The 22337-nt window shown below is 42.7% G+C and overlaps 1 protein-coding gene across 1 annotated transcript in view; it reads right to left on the minus strand.

The window, feature by feature from the left end:
• Window positions 1-19275, minus strand: part of CLNK (cytokine dependent hematopoietic cell linker) — a 160599-nt gene extending 141324 nt beyond the window's left edge. The window contains exons 1-2 of the mRNA XM_027600401.1: window positions 19160-19275; window positions 7515-7567 (exon numbers count right to left, since the gene is read on the minus strand). Of these exons, the coding sequence (XP_027456202.1) occupies window positions 7515-7525 (11 nt within the window). The 5' untranslated portion in view covers window positions 7526-7567; window positions 19160-19275. The remainder of the gene's footprint in view (window positions 1-7514; window positions 7568-19159) is intronic.
• Between the last annotated feature and the right edge of the window lie 3062 nt (window positions 19276-22337).

A 22337-nucleotide genomic window follows, 5' to 3' on the forward strand; every position in this document is an offset into this window, starting at 1 on the left:
TCCCAACCACTGTACCCTTTTCCAAGATTTGCTCCCAGACAGAATAACTCCTGTGTCCCTTTAGCACTTTGCACACACATGGGGCAAAGAACCCCTTATTAGCATTCTGCTTGCCCACTATTAGTTATTTATTGTCATTCTCATCTAGAATGGATGTTCTTTAAGGTGGGATATCAAGTCATAGGAATCTTTAAATTATATCCTGAATATTCAACAGCAAAGGGTCTTGCATTAAGTAATAATCGTGATCATAAAAAAGTAGACAATATCTATTCTAGACATCTATTGTTGCATAACTCATCACTCCAAAGCAGTGGCTTGGAAATGAGGATTTATTTTTATCTCTCCTGGCTCTCAGCTGGGAGGGTTCCTCTGAGGTTCTGTCTTGCTGTTGCATTCAGATGGTTATCTCAGAGCTGGACCAGGCTAAATGCCCAAGATGGTCTTCCGACTCTCATGCCTGGTGCCTGGTGCCCTTTAGCTTCCCTGTCTCTCCATGGGGGCTTCTCCCACATGGCTTATACTGCTCACAGCATGGCGGTCATAGCATATGACCAGTGGAATCCAGCTTCCAAAGGCAGGAAGCAGAGCTGCCTGGCTGTTAAGGCCTCTTTCCAGACTTGGCACGCTGTCCCTTCTGTCATATTCTATTGGTCAGTGCTGCCACAGGCCCACACAAGTTAACGAAGGTGGAGAAAAAGTTTCACTTCTGAATGGGAGGCATCCAGTCACATTGCCCTAGTGCACGTGGCCACATTCAGAAAGTACAGTCTGCTACAACATCTGTGGAGTGCACCCTCTGTTGCAGACACAGTGTTAAACATATTGCATATATATATATATATATATATATATATATATATGTATGTATACTAAAGATTCTATTTATTTGAGAATGAGAGAGCAAGAGAGAGCAAGCAGAGAGAGAGAGGGAAAGGGAGAAGCAGACTCCCTGCTGAGCAGGGGCCCAACTCGGGACTCAATCCCAGGACCCTGAGATCATGATCTGAGCTGAAGGCAGATGCTTAACCGACTGAGCCACCCAGGTGCTCCCATACTGCATATATTAAGTCACTTAACCTTCTCAACAATACTTGGAGATAGCTATTACTTCCATTTAATAGATTAAAAAAACAAGGCTCAGAGAGGCTCATTGCCTTAAATGTCACAGTCAGTAAGTGGCAGAGCTGATAATCCCAGTAGATCACTCCAGAGCCCACTCTCTTAATCATGGAAGTATGTGGCCTCCTCATTATGAGTGCTGTCATATAAATAAACGTTTGACTGTAATACTTCCCTTCTTTGACTAACTCAACAGAATAATTTTTAAGCTCTTAAAATATGTATATTAAAAAAAAGGAGGGCACAGACTGTGTTGGGCACTGGATGTTATACACAACTCATGGATCGTTGAACACTACATCAAAAGTTAATGATATACTATACGTTGGCTAACTGAACATAATACAAAAAAAACAAAAAAAACCAATTGGGAGCGTATATGTAAGGATACATGGAAACTCTGTACTATTTTGCAATTTTTCTGTAAGTCTAAAAGTAGTTCAAAATAAAAAGTTCAATAAAAAACTAGTTTAAAAAAAGAAGACAAAATCACTGAAAAAATATCCCCCCTCCCTCCAAGAAAAGTAATGAGAAAGAGTGGAAAGCAATAACAGAACCACACAGGAGGCCCTCCTACTTTTCTACTTGATATTTGGCCTGTGGTCTGGTTTGTGACCTGGTCTCTCTTCACCAGGAATTCTGAAATTCCAGGCAGCCAGTCCTCCGGGAAATTCCTTTTGCTCTTTTATGAGTTCCTTTTTCTAGGACTTCCTGATTTTGGCCCCAAATCATGTCCATCCATGACTTTTGAAAAGGTTTTCAGCTTTTTGGTATCAGGTGCATTTGAACATGACCAAAGGTTTTCATGAAGTCGATTTTCCTCTCTTCCTGTGTCTTATTGAATGTTGGATATATGGAAACTAGAACAAGTGGGTGACTAGTGGGTTGGACTATGTGGAGGACCCAACCAGAAATGCTGGACCTCACTTTCAATTTCTCTGCACATTTACACAATCAAATACTATGAGATTATTATAAACTGTCATTGTGGGTCAGGTCCTCCAAACACTGGCCTGGCTCATGGGACTTCCCAGGGTGGTTGGTTTTGCTTATTGCTAGGTTATAAAGCACAGTATCTTAAGACATGGGGGGTATTAATAGAGCTTGTCAAATTAGTTCATGAGGTGTGTTGTTTTCTAGCAGTGGGAAAATATAAAATATGACGTGTCTAAGTGATGGAAGATTGTAAAGCTATGGAAATGACTTTAGGAACATTGGAAAATAGTTATGATATATTAACATTAAAAAACAAAATAGAATGTATAGTTTTATAAGAAAGGCTTAAAAAATGCCCATAATATTGACCACCTTTCAGTGGTTCTATTACAGTATTTTTCCTTTGTATGTATGTCTTTGTATTTTTAAATTTTCTAAAATGAATATACATTACTTGTATGATAGCAGTAAACTCAATATTAAAATAAGTCGCAGCCTTCTCTATTCTTTGTGATGTTTTTAAAAGACATAAGCATGAAAAGTCCAACCTTGTGGCTAGTCAGCAGAAGACTAAGTTTGGTTAGAGGGAATTTTCCCGAGTGGCGACAGGTGAGTTAAGTCAGGTCGTTCCTTCACAGCTGGCAATTTTGCCATTAAGAGGGAAAGAAGCTATCTTGAAATGCTCCATTGGCCCATCCCCACCCATCTCCATGAGTCTCAGGGCCAGCCGCACCTGCTGCTCCTGCACAGGAACCACCGGCCATGTCTGCAACCTCTGGCAAACTCTCACCCTGGATCTCAGCTGTGTTTCTCACAGCTTGCAGCTTTTTAATTACCAGCCAACCATGAAGCTGAATGCTAGCGATGCCACTCTGATAGCACCAGTGAATGGGCCTGGTTGGCCCGAGAGCTGGTTCATAATTACTTCTGGGGAACTAGGAAGGCAGCCACACTGACGACTCTGCTGGGTGCAAGACTCTGATCTCGGGATGCCAAAATTGCAGCTTCTTGTTTCCCCAAGATTCGGTGGGATTTACACTTATGAATTCCTGCAAACCCAAATGAAGTTGTTCCCTGAGGTCGAAGGCATGGGTTGTTCACCTATATCATGGAGGAAAAAAAATGACCTAGAGTTTACAGGGAGTTTTATCATGCATTCATATGGAGGGAAATATCATTTATTGGCCATCTCCTGTGTACCAGCCACTGAGCTGGGCTCTTTGGAGAGGAGCTGATATCCATCCCCACCCAGCAATTGAGTGGCTTTTATCATGCAAGGTTTCAAAGAGAAAATATGCCTCTCATAAGCAAAACAGTCGTTCCGTTTGGGGATGTGTCCCTGATGAGAAATATGTAAAGATGATATTCTTAATCATCATGAAGTCGTTCAATATGGCACAATGATCATGGATTTTGGAATCCAAGACATGTGTCTTTAGCTGACTCTGAATCGGGAAACCTGTTACCCCAGCTGGTGGTCTTATGTGGCGACGTGGGAGTGGGAGTGGGGTTTCATGCTGAATAGCCTCACAAATCCTCATGCAAATGGCTAGCGGTGTGCTGGCCCATAGGCACTCCTGGTTTGTAGTACTGTTTATCTCTTTACCCTGCCTTTTGCACCACCAAACTGTGCACTTAAATGGGAAAAGTATTGCAGAGGAGAATTGTTATGTGCTTAGCGAAATATACAGGGTCAACGAATAACACTGCTTTGAAGTTGGCTTTGATGGTGTCAATACAAAGAGGAATTTTCTCCTAATTTTTAAGCTCACTGCCTCAGAAGGTAGTGAGTATTCAAGAAGACTCTCAAGTCTGGAGTTATAGCCCCGGCTTGCAGCTTGAATTCCATACCTCTAAGACTCTCTCTAGCTCTCAGACTATTTTGTTGGTTTGCTTTGTTTACCATCAACTCTTGCCCAAATAAATGAATATGACAGACAAGTTTCCTGAAGCAAGAGAAGAAATAGTGGATTGTTGTCAGATAATTTGATTGAACCTGTGTCCCTATGTAATAATAGATTGTCACGATTTGTTTTACATGTGATAGGACACACAGCATTGCATGCTAGGGGCCATAGTGACACAGCCTTCTCTAATACTCCTAGAGTATGAAGTTTAATCTTGGCAATAAAACTGCCTCATATAACTTTATGGGTAACAACTGAAATGTCCAACACCAAGGTCAAGATAAAATAAACCACTGGATAAAATACATGTCTGCCATTCCTTATCCAAATTCCTTAGGGTGAGGGATTAAGAATATTTTGGATTTTAGGAAAGTAATATTGTGCATGTACTGATACTAGTAATTTTACCTGTAAGTTTTGGAGTAATGCCTGGTCATTAAACATACTAATATTTCTGCTGTGAAACATGTAGATATAGTCACAGTAAGAGGGATAAGTGAAGAACATACATAATTTCATTGTTGGTCAAATTTTGCTGCCAAATTAGTTACAGTTTTCAGTATTTTGGAGGCTTTGGCTTTGGAATTATGGATAAAGGATTGTGAACCTTATTTAAGCACTAGCCTTAAAACACTTTTGATTTTGAAGAAGACCATAATGTTGGACTGTGCTCATAACACAAAATGGTATTATTGAATGAATGAAAACAGTAGAAGTTTTAAAAGTAGGTTTGCTGAAATTTTAAAATATTACACAAGGATACAGAAAAATGGCTTCAAAAACCTGCAGCAAAATAGTGGTTATTTTTGGTTGCTTGGATAAATGGTGACTTTTGTTTTGTTCATTGTACTTTTGCGTATTTTCTAAAATTTCCATGAGGACTGTGAATGATTTTAACAGTGAATAAAACTAGTTGGCTGTCACGCCTTTTCAGCACGTTTCAAAGTGGGCAATACAGGGGCACTTGCGCCGATCAGTCTCCAGTCTGGGATGCGTGAGTGTGTCTCCCTCTTGAGTGCCCGAAGCAGCCTGGCCAGGGCAGGGCGTTTGCTTACTGGAAGGGCCCAGAAGCAATCACTCTCATGACCTCCATCTCTTCCAAAACACTCAGAGCTATAGCACCAAGGTTCTTATCAGTTCTGTTCAGAATGATGGAGAGATCCTGGAACCAAACCCAAGACCCCTTCATCCAGACCCGATGGAGTAAGTAGGTCTGTCTTCTCTAACAGCACCAATGTGCTCCAAAGAGTGCGGTCTTAGGTACTCTGATTGACTGTTCAGGAAGCTGAAAGCTTTGTCGCAGGGAGAGGAAACATGAATAGCCTGCTAATTTCAGAAGCAATTTAGAACCATGACATCCAGAATCCTTAGCATTGGTGACACTTTCCCATCACCTGCTGCGTAAGACTAAAATGATCTGCCCGACATACAGCTAATGCTGTTTGAGGGTAGGAATTAGATCTTACTCATCTTTATAAGGGAGGCGCTGAGATTGTCAAAATAACCCCACAGTGCCCCCAAAGAAAGGGGTGGGTCTGAAAATAAAGTTTGCCCTAGTGAGTTGAATGGCAGCCCTAAAATATTTCCATGCCCAAATCCTGGGCACTTGTGAACATGACCTTATGAAGAAGAAGGGTCTTCGTCGATGTAATTAAGTTAAGGATTTTGAGATGAAATCATCCCGGATTATCTAGAGGGACCCTAAACCCAATGACAAATGTCCTTATAAGAGAAAGGCAGGGGAGATCTGAGACAGGCAGAGGACGAGAAGGCATAGACACAGAGAGAAAAAGGCCAGTGAAGGTGGAGATAGATGGCGGAGTGATGCAGGCACATGCCGAGGAGCATCTTGGGCCACCAGAAGCCAGGGGCAGGGATGGTGGTGGTGGTGGTAAGAAGGCATCTTCCCTTGAGGTTTTGAAGTGAGCAGTGGCCTGCCCACACCTTGATTTTGGACTTCTAGCCCCCTGAACTGTGAAATAATACATTTTTGGTTGTTTTAAGGCACCCAGTTTGGTGGGAAGCAGATGCGTCTGCCTCACTGTTCATTCCACTGCCACAGACCATTTATTTGTTTATCTTACAATGAAGCTGCTGTCTGCCACCTTCATCAGTGATTATACTTCAACCTCTTTGTCATGCGACCCTGGATCAGCCAGCTCTCTGACCTACCCTTGCCTCACCCGCCCAGCCCCTGCCTTCCTCAGTTTCCCACAGAGCTGAGATAAACAGAAGGAGCACTGAATTTGGAGTCAGACAGACTCAAATCCCAGCCCTGGCTCCACCCCCACTTTCTGTGCTGTCTCAGAGGAGTCACTTAGACCAGGAAGGTGATGCTCAGAGAAGGTAGTGGTGCCTGCCATGTGGCCCCACTCGCCACCGGAGGATCAAATATAAAAGAAGGGAGTCCTGGCACCTCGCATGGAGGAGATGCTCCATAAACTAGATTCAGAGGCAGACGCAGAGCCCACCCATGAACGGTGTGCCAGGAAGCTCCCGCTGCATGGCAAGAAGAAAAGCAGCAGCCCCAGCTTCTGCATACCATAGGCTTGGGCCTGGCTGTGTGTCAGGTTGCCCCCCCCCAACACCTGTGGGCATCTGGGACAGCTGTGATGCTGAGCTGCTGCCTCCATGTCACTCTGGACAGCAACCCTGCCTCCAGCACCCACCTGGGAGACCCAGGCATAACCTGGTTACCGTGGGCTCTCCCCCAGGCTCCCTCCAGGTCTGGGAATCCACCCAGAGATCCGGCAGTCCTCCTTCTCCAGGCCAGACCCTGCTTTCTGGAGGGAAGGTCAGGTAACTTCCCAAATATCATACAGATGTAAAATGATGGGGCAAAACAAGGGATTTACACTAGGTCTTCCTGACTCTGAAACTCATGCTCTGTCTCACACGATGACAGTGAGAATAGCAGTGCTACCTTTCCGATTGGCAAAATAAAGCAAAGTAGATTGATTTTAAAATTAGTATACCATATTTTCTCAATTTAAAAGTTTTTGTGTGTGTGTTTTTCATTATAAATATTTCTTACAACTTGGAGGCCTGCTTTTTTTTTTAAATTTATATGTTATAGTCATAGACATCACGAACAGGATGGATTTTTTGCAGACTCAGATACACATTCGGATATCCTAAACTGACCACATCAGCCCTCTGGGTGCTCCACACAGAGATGGTTGGACTCCAAGTTCTCTGTTGTGGGAACAAGTTTGGCAACCACAGTTCCTTTAGTTCTACCTTCATGCACGGGGGTGTGACGCGATGGGTGGTATTTCGGGGTGCCCTTCTGGCACTGTGGCGCTGGGGCATCTTGTCCCTATCCCAGCCACACACCCTTGCTGTGCAAGAACAAAAGGCCTGCCCATAGAAAACGCCGGTGCTATGGGAAAGATGCTCTGTGAACACCAACACACATGTCCTCGACCCCAACCTCTCCAGCTTGGCCCTGAAACTGGAAACGCCCTTCCCACGGGAGCACATTGGCACCCTTCCTTCCTCCACTAGGAGAGGGGAGATTGGGATTCATAGTGACATCACGGTACTTACTGTCTGTTCATAGTTCTTGGCACCCCGCAAATAAGAGGGATCTTCAGTTCAGCCTGTGGAAACAAAAAGTGAACTTGTTACTGAGCCAGACACATCATGTTTTAATTCTGGTGAACACGCTACTGTCGTTTCTTGTTAAAATGGGACACAGGTGCCTGCTTAGAGGAAGTGATGGGGAGAGAATCAATCCAGGTCGATAACTGGTTTATTTCTGGAGTGGGGTGGGGGAGGGGACCTTTCCCTGACATGCTGTCCTCTTTCTGTCAGGATCCAGCCCGTCTGCCCCGGGGAGCTGAGCACACACACCCTGAGTCTGGTTTTCCCTAGTGTGCAATTGTGTACTTCCCCTGGGCACACAGGATGTGTTAGCCCCTGCTTGGTGGGTTCTGCTCTGGGCGCCTGTGCACGTGCAGGAGAAGGGATGCTTCTCTTTTCCAAGCGTGACCTGCCATGAAATATTTATTGGAAGCTACATTTCTATAGCGCTTCGCATAGGGCAGAACATTTTATTTGTGGCTTGTATTCATCCACATAGGAGAGATTATTAACTCCGTTTACCATATACATTAGCTGCAGAGACCCTGGGAGTATTCAGTAGGAGCTTTACATCAATAATTACATTTAATCTACACAAAGACCTCGGGGGTATGAAGGATATTGCCCATGGAGTCAATTGGGGTTCTGGCAAGAAACAGCAGGCTCAAATTGGTAATTTGAGAAGTTTAATAAGGAGATGGCTTAAAAGGTATGGACAGGGTATGGGGAAACTACAAAGTAAAATGAAGGGCCTGGGGGTGCTTAGGCCATGCCTGGGCCTGGAGGAGTCAGGGGAGCCAGGGGTCACTGGGACCCAGACATGGGGCTAGTGGGAAGGAACTGTGGTGGCTTCCACCGTATGAGGGACACACAGGGAGATAGTGTGGTGGGTGTGTACAAAACCCCATCTCACACTTCTCTTGGCCAGAATCTCCTGCTGCTGTCTCCCATTGGCCAAACTCAACAGGAAACCAAGTGTGAAGAGGCATTGATGCGGTTTCTACCCATCAGCCTCCTGGGGATCCCAGTTAGCATAGCAGGTTAGGGAGTGGACTTCAATGTTAAAAAGAATGAGGTTCAGGGAAGTTAACTTATGTGCCCAAGGTGACCCATCTGCAAGAAAAGTCCGAATGCACAGAACTCAAAAATGCCATTTCCTGGCCAGTCACCATATTACACCCCACTGAGCTCTAGGCACTTCTAGATTGTTCTGCCATCCATCTGTTGGCATTTATCCATCCACTTATCCAACTGCCATTTACTGAAAACTTACTTTGTGCAAATATTGTGCCCAATAAGACACAGCCTCTGTCCTCAAGGAACTCCTAAAACTCAGTATAATATAGATTCTGCCTCTTTCTATGATGGCTGTTATCAAAGTGCTTTGTAAAAACAGATACATATAAAACAAAACAAATCCTCTATGCCTTGGAGGCCAGGGGAAACTTCACAAAGGAGAGAGCACTTGAACTGAGTCTTGCAGATTAAGTCTACCTCTTCTTGGCTCAGAATTAGGGGAGGTGTGCTGGGCAAATGCAGCGCCATGTGCAAAGATATGAAGATGTTAGAATACCCAACATTCCTGACAGGCTTTGCCCAGGTTGGTGGGACCACGGGGGTCAGCAGCTTGGATGTTGATAGTAAGTGGAAAGGAACTTGGGAAGATCCACTGGGTTTTGATTGTCAGGGATCATGCATGACAAAGGATGGGCTTTGGACTTGAGCTGTGTGATCCTGGACCAGTAACAGCAGGAAAGTTACTAAAGAACCAGACTAAGCTCCATGTGTGACTTCACAGCTGCATGCCCTACCTTCAGCTTCTAGCGAGTGGCAGCAGGGAAACGAGAGGCAGCTGCTAGACTCTCATCCGCTGACAGTCCTCTCTGGATGTCGTGTGGAATGTCTAGTGCTTGGCCTCTTTGAAAGTTGTCTCCTCCATGGAGGTGGGGAACAGGGCTTGAACCTTCATCCATATAACAGAAACGATATGCACTGGACGTGGAAGGATGGTACTGGGTCCCAGCGCCGTCATTAACTGGCTGTGTGACCTTGTAGGAGCAGTCCCCGTCTCCTCATTTATAAATGCTAATGCCCATATCTTTCTTTTACCATGTTGTTTTAAGTAAGAAATCAGTTGATGCATCTGGAAATGTTTTGCAAATGGTACAATGTTATGGAAAGATGCTTGGGAATTGCTTGTATAACAAAGTAAAGTCTTCAGGTTGCTATAACATCAGCTGTGGTACATTTGGGTTTCTAGGGTTATATTGACATTGATTTTTGGATATTAATATTTAGAGGAATTAAATTACTTGATTATGGTCATGCAGGACAGATTTGCACCCCCTTCCCCATTTTAGGACCACCCACCACTTAAATATGTTGCTTATACACTCACTTCATTTCTTTGAGTGCATCAGTTAGCAGTGTTGAGATGGGGTACAGAAAGACAATTTTAGTGGAGGGCCCCCTCTGTGCCTGGCTCTTGCTCAGCTCTTAGGTACAGAGTGAAGGAATTGCAGGGTGCAGGACAATCCCTTCCAAGGGCTTACTGCCTCAGATCAGAGGCCTGGGGAGGTGGCCCCAGGGAAGAAGTTGCTTTCCAGCCCCACCTGCAATCTACTGTGTAGCCTTGAACAAAACACTGAAATGCTCTGCCTGTTTTTCACCTGAAAAATGATCAGTTGGGCCAAATAGGTCTCTTCCAGCTCAAAGATTCTATAAAATAGTTCTAGTTAAAAAAGCTATAATTCTGGGATTCCTGGGTGACTCAGTCGGTTAAGTGTCTGCCTTCGGCTCAGGTCATGGTCCCAGGGTCCTGGGATTGAGCCCCATGTCAGGCTCCTTGCTTAGTGGGGAGTGTGCTTCTCCCTCTCATTCTCCGCCTGTGCTCTTTCAAATAAATAATAAAATCTTAAAAAAACCCTATAATTTTTCCATATTTGGTGACAAAAAATCGTCAAGAAAGTTGGATGTACGTTATTATGTTTCTCTCATTTTATTGTCTTCTCTAATCAAGCTTCCTGCAGAACAACACCGCAAAGGCTTTGCCAAAGTGCTCACATGGAGGACATCAGGAAAGGACAGGTAGGAGCTGGGGAGGAAACACTTAACTTTTGCCGTGTCCTTAAACCTTTGCAATTTATTTGATCTGTAACAGCTCGTATTTTAAAATCTTAGTAAGAGTTCAGAGAAGATATAACTAGCAGCTTTCGAGACATGTGAACAGTCTATTATATAAAAAGAATTTTAAAATGTCATGAAAGGATCCCAAACCTTCTAGCATTTAAAAAGCAAAATTTGGGGTCTTAGTGACCCACAACAGAGTATAAGCCAACCAGGTGGTGGCATCAGCATGACGTAATGGGTGGCACTTTCTAAGAGAAGCAGCTCTTCGCTTTATTCAGAGCGTCTAAGCTCCGCCCAAGAATGCTATAGTTCTATCTGATCTCAGTCTCTTTGTAAAGGATGTGGTGAGAATGAGGTGTGGCGAGGCAGACAGAAAGATTTTTGTGTCCATAGGCTTTATGAAGGTGATATATTATCAAGGCCCTTCTCCTCCTGACATGGGTATGTAATGAACACCGAACGCCTGTTATGTGTCCCTGCTCTGCCCCGGTAACCCTGTATGATCTGTATTATCATCCTTATTTTGTACAAAACTAAGCTGACATTCACAGAAGTTAAGTAACGTGCCCTATGTTGCACGTACAATAAGCTGGTGTTGCAAACCGTTCCCCTTGATGCTTTTTGGTAATATGTTGGACAACAATCTGCCTGCTCTAAGCCTCACTTTGCTTATCTGTAATGTGGGGGTAACACAACAGCTATGGCAGGGCTCTTGTGAGGATCACATGGGACCATAAACTATCTAAGATATGGGAAAGATAGGGATTGACGTTAACTGGAACTTTAAGATTAAATGTCCTCTATGACTTTTAGGTTTTAGTCTTCAGAAGTGAGAAGCCCTTCCCTGCTGTTCATGACCACTGGTGGGCAAGCATGGGTTCTCACAGCTGTCTGCCCTTTACAATTACCTGGGGAACTTTGACAAATACTGACGCCCCAGAAAGTTTGATCCAGGTGTCCTGGGGTGGAGCCCAGGTATTAAAATTTTTTAAAATTTATTTCTCCAACAAGGAGAGATATCAACTGTATTAAACGTTAGATGCCAGTGCATATCTCATCCTAAATGCCAACATGGATTCTATAGCTGCTGACTATGACCAGGTTCCAAAGCCTAGGCAGAAGCAACAGAATACACTCTTAATTTTGGCTTAGAAATCCGTGCTTTCATTTCAGTGATAGAGTTCTCATGGGATTTACAGACACCTAAGGCTCCGGAGCTATTTGGGGTCCAAAATGAAGCCCAGTTTGAGCAACATTGCTCTACCTTATGCTGCCTCCCATTAAAACTCAATCCACTGCTCTCAAGGGATAAAGAGGACCATATCAAAGAGAGGTACACAGCATGGCTTGGGGTCCTAGTGTAGTGGAGTCCCTGCCCTAAACATCTGTTTCAGCCAAATAAGCCTACGGTTTTGGAGGGGATGGTCCCAGTTGTTATATTCAACTAGCTTACTAAGTACTTTGTGGGTTGAAAAGCATTTTTTTAAGAAGATAATGGGTTTGATGGTTAAAGCACATAAATATTTCAGAAAACTATTAAAATAAAGAAAGCAAGGTCCTATAGATAGGCGTTTGCTTAAGATTTCCAAAGAACATACATTAGATTTGGGCTTTAAAACCAGGATGGTGGCTTCTGAGCTTGAAAACCGCCTGGGGTCTCAGTGAATATGTTAGGAAGGAAAGACTTATTTCATAAATGGATTGGATTTTGGTGAGGCTCTTAATCCGAAAATAATTAATACCCTTATGGTACCATAAGCAGTTTAAACAATTGGAAATATGTAAAGCAACAAATCACATTTCCTTGTTATCCTGGAGAACTCTTTTCTCCAATGGGAATTCACCAGTGCTACCAAACTAAGCTTGCAAAGAGACATGTCATCATAAATATTTCTGCTGCATTTCACCTGATCCAAAATTAATATTTTATGAAGGAAAAACAATGCGTTTACAGTGAAGGATTTTTTTTTGCTCTCAAATATTTCTCACTTATTCCTCGAAGATAAGGCTTATAAAAATGCTAGCCTCTTTATTTCAAAGTTTAAGAAACATCATGCTAGTAATGACAGTGTACCTGAACAGATACAGGAAATGGCTGAAAGCTAACTATGAACTGCTGAGGAAAATAAGGTATGATATAGCTCTGCAGCTAAAACTGGGTCAAGGCTGGAGGGGGCGGTCAGAATTAAGGCTTGATGCTTTTTCTCATTAAACCACAAAAACGAGAAAGAACCCAGCATACAGTGCGTACTGTACACATTTGGTTCTCTACATAGTCACATCCAGCAGATCCCAAATGATGGATGTCACTTGGAGTTGAGGCAGGGAAGGAGGGGTTACCGTGTGAACATTTTGGGAAGAGGGCCAGGGAGTATGCATGCGTGTCTGTGCGTGCACATGTGTGTCTGTGCATGCATGCATGCATATGCTTTGAGTAAATGTGTTGAAACATCTGACTTCTCAGATGCAGATGTTTATTAATTTGGTCACAATTACATTCAATTTTCTTCTATTTTCACACAAAAAATGAGAAAGTTACATCTTAGATATGCTCAGACTTAGAGGAAGCTGTATGTTGATTGGATTTCTATTTCTGTACCCTGGTCAGAGCAATCAGCTACATTTAATTAAGTATAACATTTAATTTTATTGGATTTCCAACGAATGGAGGCATTTGGAGTAAAATGGATTGTTATTATAGATTTTTTTTGAGGAATATAGGAGACTGCTTTCCTAGTTTTTCTGCTATTAAGTATGGACATATTTAAAAAAAAAAGATTTTGCAACTGTCTTGGTGACAAGTAACTTCCTTTATGTATCTCAAGGCAATGTGCACCTACATCCATTTTTTTTTTTTATTTTAAATGATTTTGAAAACACCCTTAATGGTCTGATGCAATCTACAGATTTTGGAATATATCCCTCCTGGTGCATTTTGTTTTCAAAAACCATCTCTTTCTCCCTTCTGCAGAAAGGGTGCCCTTCCTTCCATGGTAGGATTTTTCTCTTTCCCTCTTTTTCCCCATTTTGTAGTAAATAGTCTCTTGCTTTATCCTTTTCCTCACTCAGTCATGCTGTTTTCTCCCAGCCCTCTCTTCCTTCCGTCCTCCCTTCCTTCATTCTCCCCCCCCCATTCTCCTCCTGCTTCCCCATCCTTCCCGCTTCCTGCTCTCTTATCACTGAAGTGGTTTTACGGCTCAGATAAAACTAGACTGTAGCAAAAATAAAATGTAGATCATCAGGAGCCTAATCAGATGTTTCCTTATCATTTTTCTAAAGGTTTACCTGTTTGCTTCACCTCATTTGCTTTTGGCTCTCATAAAACCATGGCAGAAACACACTGATTGGAGCTAGTACTGCCAGGCCCTTATTTGTCTATCATCTATCATCTATCTATCTATCTATCTGTCTATCTATCTATCATCTATCTATCTATCATCATCTGACACAATTTACAGGCTGGCCCTGGGGTGGTCTCCAGGGTCCAGGGACCCTACCTCCCCCATGGACATCTAAGGGCCCATGGTGAAAGCACTGTCTTCTTGAAATAGTCATTTATTAAGCACCTGCTATATGATGGTCATTTTCTGAGGATCTGTTTCACAGTAAGATGGGTCTCAAAGAAGTTTGAGAGCATCTTTAAATCCAAAGACAGGGCATGAAAAGCCAGGTAATCTAATAGACACTGGACTGAGAGTAATGTAATCAATAACAACAACAACAATAATAATAACACCATCTGCTGAATACCAGAACCCTATGTAGGACACCCTGTTTACTTGAGATTCCATCCTACGGCAACAATCCAAATGACCCAGATTTTTCAATATTGAACAATTCTGTCATTTTTTTCAGCGAGAGCCCTCTTGAGCCAAATATGTCTAGTGAACAAATGCACAGTATGGATTCAGATGAGGTCACTGCTTCCTTTAAAACTTCAAGTGCATTTAGAACTTAACCCCTGAATTGAGCTTCCTCCATATAACTCTTTCGTTGCCCCCTCCTTTTATTCAGGATCACTCGCCTGGCAAGATGGGAAGCAAGTCTTTCAGCCTGGGTGTGCCTAACTGTACAGAGCACTGTGCAAATTCAACTCTGTTTCTCCAGCCTGAAAAAGGGGATATAAACACTCACCCTCCTTTGCTCATAGGTGGGATGATGGAAGTGAAAGTATCTTGTCAACTAAAAAAGGTTATGTTGTCTAGTTCAACAGGTAACTATTGAGCAATTTCTAAAAGTTATCAGTACCGTGAAGGACAGTGAGGATTTGAAATTGGCAAGGAAAGTGTTCTAAAGAAGTTTCTATCATTTTCCATTAAGTTTTAATATTTTCAGAGGATTGGTACATTTGGGGAGTTGTAAGATACTACTGAGGCTTTGATAGATGAATGATTAAAATAAATACGAAAATGATGAGATTAGCTTTCTGAGAGAAATCACCTTAAAATAGACTTCTTTAGGTCAAAACTCTTAAAGAGGGAAAAGAAGCCAAAGAATCTAATGAAAGTTTGCCTGAATGTAAATTAAACTCATGATAATTGTGCTAAAAATGATAATATAGCCACTATCATTTACTTTGCTTTTAATAATTGCCATGCACTATAATACATAATTTTTATATACCACATCTCATTCCTCCCCGCCACGTCCAGAAGGTGGGTATTGCAATTCCATCTTATAAGGATAACCTGGGATTCTGAGAGGTTAGATAAGTTGCCTGAAACCATTCTGCTAGAAAGTAACAGTCTGAACCCAAACCTAGGTTATTTCTTTCTCAAAGAGTGGGTAGAGCCATGTAGTAGGAAGAGCTTGGGAACAGAAGGAGGAGTTTGGGTTAGGGAAATGTTCTTACGGGGAATGCCCATAGAGGTGGAGCTGGTCAGGAGATCCCTGGACATGCCCAGGAGTAAGGGGGACCTGATCTATGAATATCCATAAGGAGTCATGGGGCAGACTGGCTCCCAGGTGCCTATCAAGACATCAGATTGTCAATAGCTCGGTTAATTGAGGGACTGTAATGACCCAGCTCTGACTTTGTTTTCAGGAAGCTACCTCCCTGCATTAATTTGGTTTCCTGCATAGATTTGCCTACTGGAAAGGAACTTACAACCTAAGTACACTTTTAACACTTGAACAGAGTCACAGAAGATAGATATATGGGCCAGAATGCCAGTATTGACAACATCCTTGAGTACCATCAGCTTTGAATGCCTTGGATGAAATCTGCAAAACCCATGATGAAATATGGGTCTGATGGAACCCCACAAAGGCTTAATTCTCTCAAAGGTTGGGTTTGGGTTATTAGGCACCCCTCATATTTATCTCACACTAAATTCAACAGAAAACCCACCACAATGGAAGGTGTGTTCAAACACATGGATATAGAATTTCCATGTCATGTTCAGATCTTTTGATTCCTCTAGGTTTAGATGGCAGATAACTATGCACAGTGCCATTTCAGCACAGTGGACTTCTATTTTTCATTCTTAAGTGTTTCAGAAATAGTCTTTCAATTAGCATCACCAATGAAAAAAAATAACCAAACTCATACACCGATTTTGCTATTGCTTGTGGTCTATCTGGGAGTCCTAAAATGCTGTTGTTTAGTTTGAAGGAAAGTGATGCTATGATCATGACCCTGAACACATTCAGCAGAGTACTGATTAAACCTTGTGCACAAAGCAGGAGCTTGGGACTCAGGTAGACCTGAGTCCCATTTTTGGCTTTCCCTCTTATTCACTGTGTAAAGTGTAAATTGTAGGGAATCTCTCTGAACCTCAGCATCCTCTTGTAGAGTAAGAATAAATATCCCTACTAAAAAAAGACAGTGAACCGTGATGATGATTTCCAATGTATTCTATCCACAAAAGTAACAAATGAAACAAAAACCACAAGGTATATTCCCATAATGACTTTTTTCCACAATTCTGTTTTCCATGGTAATTTTTCTTTCTTAAGTTACTGATACTGAACTTATTTAACCAGATCTTTCCAGACTTATTGATAATTCACTTTGTAACATCACTGGACATTTTGTTTCCATCAGTAAAAATCTTCAACCTATTTTAGATTCAAGTGGTTATCTCTATTTAATGATGTAACCCCTTTGAGCACTGTATCTTTCTCACGCTAGAACAGGTAGGCATAGCCTGGAGGAACTCTCCAGAACTCAGGTCCTGGTAGACCTTGGCAATTATCTGCAATGGTGCCTATAACTGCTTTTTAAAAAATTATTATTGAAGTATCATTGACATAAGAACATAACTGCTTTATATAGTGGTGTTCATAAAAAGACACTTATAGAGCGAGCTCTGCTACTCACTGTGTGACCTTGGCAGTGACACCGCTCACCTACCACTTGTCCATTTCCTGAATGTCATTTCTGTGTCAGACACCATAAGTACATTTGCTTTCATCTTCACAGCAAGTCACAAAGTGTATTATTTTACCCAGTTTTGTGTTACAACAAACCAACAACAGTTGACTGAAGCTCAGAGAGGTTAAGTCACCTACCCAAAGACACACAAGTCACACATCACATTCACATACAGTGTTGACTGACTTCAAAGCTCCTTCTTTTCCTGTTTCACCATGCTGTACCACCTCGTCAACTTCCCAGAGCCTCAGTGGCAACATCTCTTAAATGACCTGATGTCGTCCTGTCTACTTAGTTCAGGCTGCTTGTACAAGGCTATGCAACTGTTGCATATTACTATTGTTTAATGAGATTATTAAAATCAAATATTCATAAATTTATCTGTATTAATTACTCCATGGTGATTATGGGCATGTTTTAGGAATAAGGCCAACACTAATTTGGGGTAAGAGCTGACATTTATTGAGTGCTTACTAAGTGTTAAATATGTACCATATTTCATTTAATATAAATAGTATATTATTGAGGTTACATAGCTGTCAGTGCAAGTGTTATGTGATCTTGGTCCATTCTAAAGATGCAGGAATCAAGGATTGGAGAAGATAAAGTAACATGTCTGGTCCAAGTGGCAGAATTTGGATCTTGACCAACTTGTCAGATGTTAAACCCCACAGTCTTTCCAGGACAGCACCTGACTCATGGCAAAGTGAGCACCTGACTCATGGCAAAGTGAGCTAGAAACAGGGTCCCCTGATGCTAAGGGCAGCACTGGCCAGATGGTACAGAAAGTATAATCTTTGGTTTTAGAATGGTCTTGTTCATGGAGTCGTCTGAGTGGGCTTGGAGGGAAGAAGGAGAAATACCGTCATTAGATATTTCTAACGCCGCTCCAGGAACAGCTTCAAGATGAACCCTAGGAAGCTGCCAAGAAACATTGTTCTTATCGGTCAGCTCAGGTGCAATCAGGGTACTTTTGAATTCTCTTATGATATTAGTGGCTGGACAACCTTGAACACCTACTTGGATCACTCAAGTTCCTCTGTAAATGGGGGAAAATACTACCTAACTCTCAAGGTTGGGTGTGAAGATCAAATGAGTTAATACATACAGACTGGCCAGCAAGAGACAGAGTTGTAAATGCCAGTTGCCTTTCCTGCTTCTCTGGGGCATATTTTATCTTGAGTTTCTCAGAGGCTTTCTGAAGTTTTGTCACTTCTCTGGCAGACCTCCAATTGGCCTGATACCTACAGCTGTCTTCCTGAGATTTGAAATAACCATTTCCAGTGGTTTGAGGGTACCCCTGGGAATCCAATGGAGCAACATCATTGAGGGTCTATGCTACAATAGAGACAAAGAGGATAATCCGATAAGTAACACTGGCACACAATAATAAAATCAGTATTGATAAATTGCAGCCATGTCACTATCTTGTAAAGCAGACAGACTTTGAGGACACTAACTCTCTTTTCTGTCTCACTCATTTATGTTTTGTTTGTTCTCTCCAAGAAAAACCTGGCAGAGATGTCTCCCGGCATCTTGGAGGGTGAATATTGTACCCACCTTCACTCTTACTCTTGGGCTCCTCATCCCTGTGAGTGGAAGGATGGTCAGCATGATTCCAAAATCACACCAAACCAGAAAGGAAATTATTTCAATTTAGAACATTAAAAAAAAGTGTATATATATATATCTCTCCACAGGGGCTCCAGGATTTAACTTCTACTTTCAATGACCTACTTTGAATTGAGGCTGCCTTTCTAGGGGGCTGTCCTAATGAAGGTCAGCCAAGAAAGCCAGCAACTGGCTTGGCCTTTAGATTTTAGTAGCAAACAGTCAGGGGGTCCAAGCTCCAGGATGAGAAGATTGAAAACATCTAGTCTTTTAATTTTTAATGGCTACGTATCTTGATTCTTTTTTCTAGCAGAATGAAGGATTCTTTAAAAACTGAGTTAAGGGAGCTGGCTTTCTTTATGCTGTTCGATGCTTTATAGAAGGCCCAGCATTGAATGTTATAAAATCCTTTTTTGCTTGGTGTCAGCTCTTTCCTAATGATCATTTATGCCAGTGAGATGCCCACTCAGATGGAGCTGCCTCCTTAGTTTACCTGAAGAGCCGTGGAGGAGCACAAGGTCCCGTGCTGAGATGCTGGTCTCCTGTGAGGGGCCACCGTGGCAGCATTGCAGAAAACTCCGGGAGCCAGTAATCCGTAAGTCAGTGGGGTGAATGATTCTCAATGCTAAGCAGTGTCCTTTAACAGAAAGCCCCTCCTAGGTCCGTTTTAAGTTTGGTTTCCTGTGAAATGTGACCACAGATTAGGGTGGTAGGACCTGTGTGTGGGTAGGACTTCCTCTTCAGTGCAATGCTGTATGTGAAGCCGTTGGAGGCTAAGGTCTCCCAACCCAAAGGGTGTCCTTAAAGACACATGGAGTCCCTGAGTGGCCCTTCACAATTATAGAATACACTAAAATGGATTGCTGAGCAACACTCAAGCATCAAAGGTGGGTTTTGTTGGTCTTGTTTCACATGTGCACTGAACGCTATTTATCATATGACTTGATGTTGCCCATGGCTCCCTGAGACCACACAAGACACATGGACCAGATCCCTCAGGTGTGATGGAGAGAACATGGGGTCTGGCAAGAGAAATGCCTAGCTCTTACTCCTGCTGTACTAATTGTTATTTGTGTGATCTTGGACAAGTTGTTGTTTGTCAACCAGCTTCCATGTCTATGATCCAGGGATAATAATATCTGTATTTTAGAGCTGTTCCAAGAAATGATCAAAATAATGTAAATTAAGACATGTAGCAAGGTTTGGGGCACATACTGGGTGCTCAGCATATTTAATTTCTCTCTGCCTTACTTCTGGTTTATTTAAGCTGGCAGTAAGTTCTTACAAGTTCCTTCTATAATCCAGTACTTGCCACTTGACCCTCTGGTTTTATATAAATTGATGTTGAATTCCATAATAAATCCCAACATCATTTAAGATAAACTCAAAGGTAGAAGTTTATCTTTTCTTGGGTAGATAATTCTCGTTTTGACTTGACAGATAACCCAAAGGTAATGTTAAAGTAAGCACTCATTAAATGTTAATTATGTGCCAGGAACTGTGCTGAGCAATTTGCAGCCATTATCCTACTAAATCTTACTGATAATAATGTGAGGAAAAGACATTTAAACCCTTTTTGTGATTGTGGAAACTGAAGCCTAGGGAAATTCAAGTAATTCACCCACTTTATCAATTAGCTTTTGATGCACCAGGGGCTTAAAAGAGTAGCCAATTCCCTGAGTTCACTACGGTTTGGCTCACTTGGTCTGGGCCTGTGTTAGTTTCCTGGGCCTGCAGTAGCAAAGTTCTACAAAGTGGGCTGCTAAAGCAACACAAATGCATTTTCTCCCAGTTCTGGAAGCCAGCAGTCTGAATCGATGTGTTGGCAGGATTGGTTCCCTCTGGCCGTGAGGATCAGGTTTGTTCCGGGCCTCTGTCTTTGCCTTGGAGATGGTGGTCTTCATCCTCACTTGGCATTCTTCCTATGCCTGTGTCCACATTTCCCCTTCTTATAAGGATACCAGTCACAAGGGAGTAGGGCCCACCCTCATGACCTCATTTTCACTTGATTACCATTTGAAGACACTGTCTGAGGCACTAGATGTTAGGATTTTAACATATGAATTTTAACATATGAATCTCTGTGCGCTGGCAGGTAGCTAGAGGACATGGAGTCCTTAGAGTCATGTTTCTGTTGGTTGGCAGGAGGTCAGCTAGGTGCCTCAGTTCTCCACTTGGCTTCTTATCATCCAGCAGGCTAGCTCAGGCCCAAATACGTGGTGGCCTCAGGGCAGCAGAGAATGCAGCAGAGAGGGAAGGTCTCAAGGCTCAAGACTTCAAGTCTCTGCGTGCATCCTGTTTGCTATGGTCCCCTTAACCAAAGCAAATCACAAGGACAAGTCCAGAATGAATGTGGGAGAAAATCACTCAAGGGACAGATCTGGGGAAGGGAGGTACCGTGGCCTTCTTTGGGAAATAATCTAATGCCCATGTTGGGATCTAGCTAGCAGCTGGACCACAGTGGGAGCTCAAACCTTGATGATATGAAAAATCCCTGCTTTTTACCAAAGAAGAACTGGAGATAGTTTGGTATAACAAGAATGTGGTTAATAGTGTAGGTGGTATTTATTCTACTCTGGGGGCTCAGGGAAGACTGACTCCCTTTGGGACGGGGTGATATTAGAGGTCTTTGATGATGAGTTGGAATTTGCTAGACCAAAAGAGGGGAAAGGGGGCGGGGGAGAGGATGTGAGGGAAAGAAGGCAGGATAAAAGGAAGGAAGGAAGGGAGGGAGAGAGGGAGGGAGGGAGAATGGAACAAAGTAGGGAAAAGAGCAGGAGGGAGAGGAGAAGGGGTGAGTAAAGGTCAGGGAGAATGTTCCAGGCCAAAGCAACTGTATATCTAAATGCCAGGATGGAAGAGACAGCGTATGTAGCTCACTGGAGGAACCTCAAAAAGCAAAGGTGACTGAAAGGCAGAGACAACCGGGAGAGCACGGTGCAGAAGCAGCTAGAAAGACTGGCTGTGTTCTTTGAGTCTGAACCAGCCACCCACAGGTTCCCATCCACATCTCCCTCTTTTTTGCTGTCCACTTTATATCCCCCCAAGAGGAGGACTCCCTCACAGTTGTCTTTGATTTGGGTGACAATTTATTTTGTGTTAATTACTTCATGAGTTCTTATCTCCTGCCCATCACACTCCACCCCCTGCCTACATAGTTTATTGGGTCCATGGACCCTGAGTAATACTGGAGGAGTATGGGAAAAATCCAGAGGAGTTTGGGTTTTAATGGCCAGATCAAATGTCCCAAGATGTGTCACTGGAAGTCTACCTGGCTTTGGGCCAAGGACTTGACCATTCTGTTGCATCTGTAAATTGGGAAGGATAATCTTTACTGTGAAGATTACATTGCTTGCCTCCTGCAGAGTGTCTAGTACTGTGTCTGGCATCTAATTAATATCAGTCCCTTAGTTTTCCCTGGGGCCCTCTTGCAGTGCCACTAAAGCGTAATATGCGGCCTCCAGAAACACTACTGATGGATGAGTGATCCACCACATCTGTGAACAAAGGATGCAGTGTATGGGATGAGATGCCTGTGGGTCTGAAAGGGACATTTCTGTCAACGCTTGACACAGTGATTTTGTCAAGATTTCACTCCCTGGCTAGTCCACTCAGCATATGAAGACCTTGGGTATATTGTATGGAAGAATCACAGGAAAAAAAATAAAAAA

The sequence above is a fragment of the Zalophus californianus genome, chromosome 2 (genome assembly GCF_009762305.2).
Source record: "Zalophus californianus isolate mZalCal1 chromosome 2, mZalCal1.pri.v2, whole genome shotgun sequence".
NCBI classification, from domain to species: Eukaryota; Metazoa; Chordata; class Mammalia; order Carnivora; family Otariidae; genus Zalophus; species Zalophus californianus.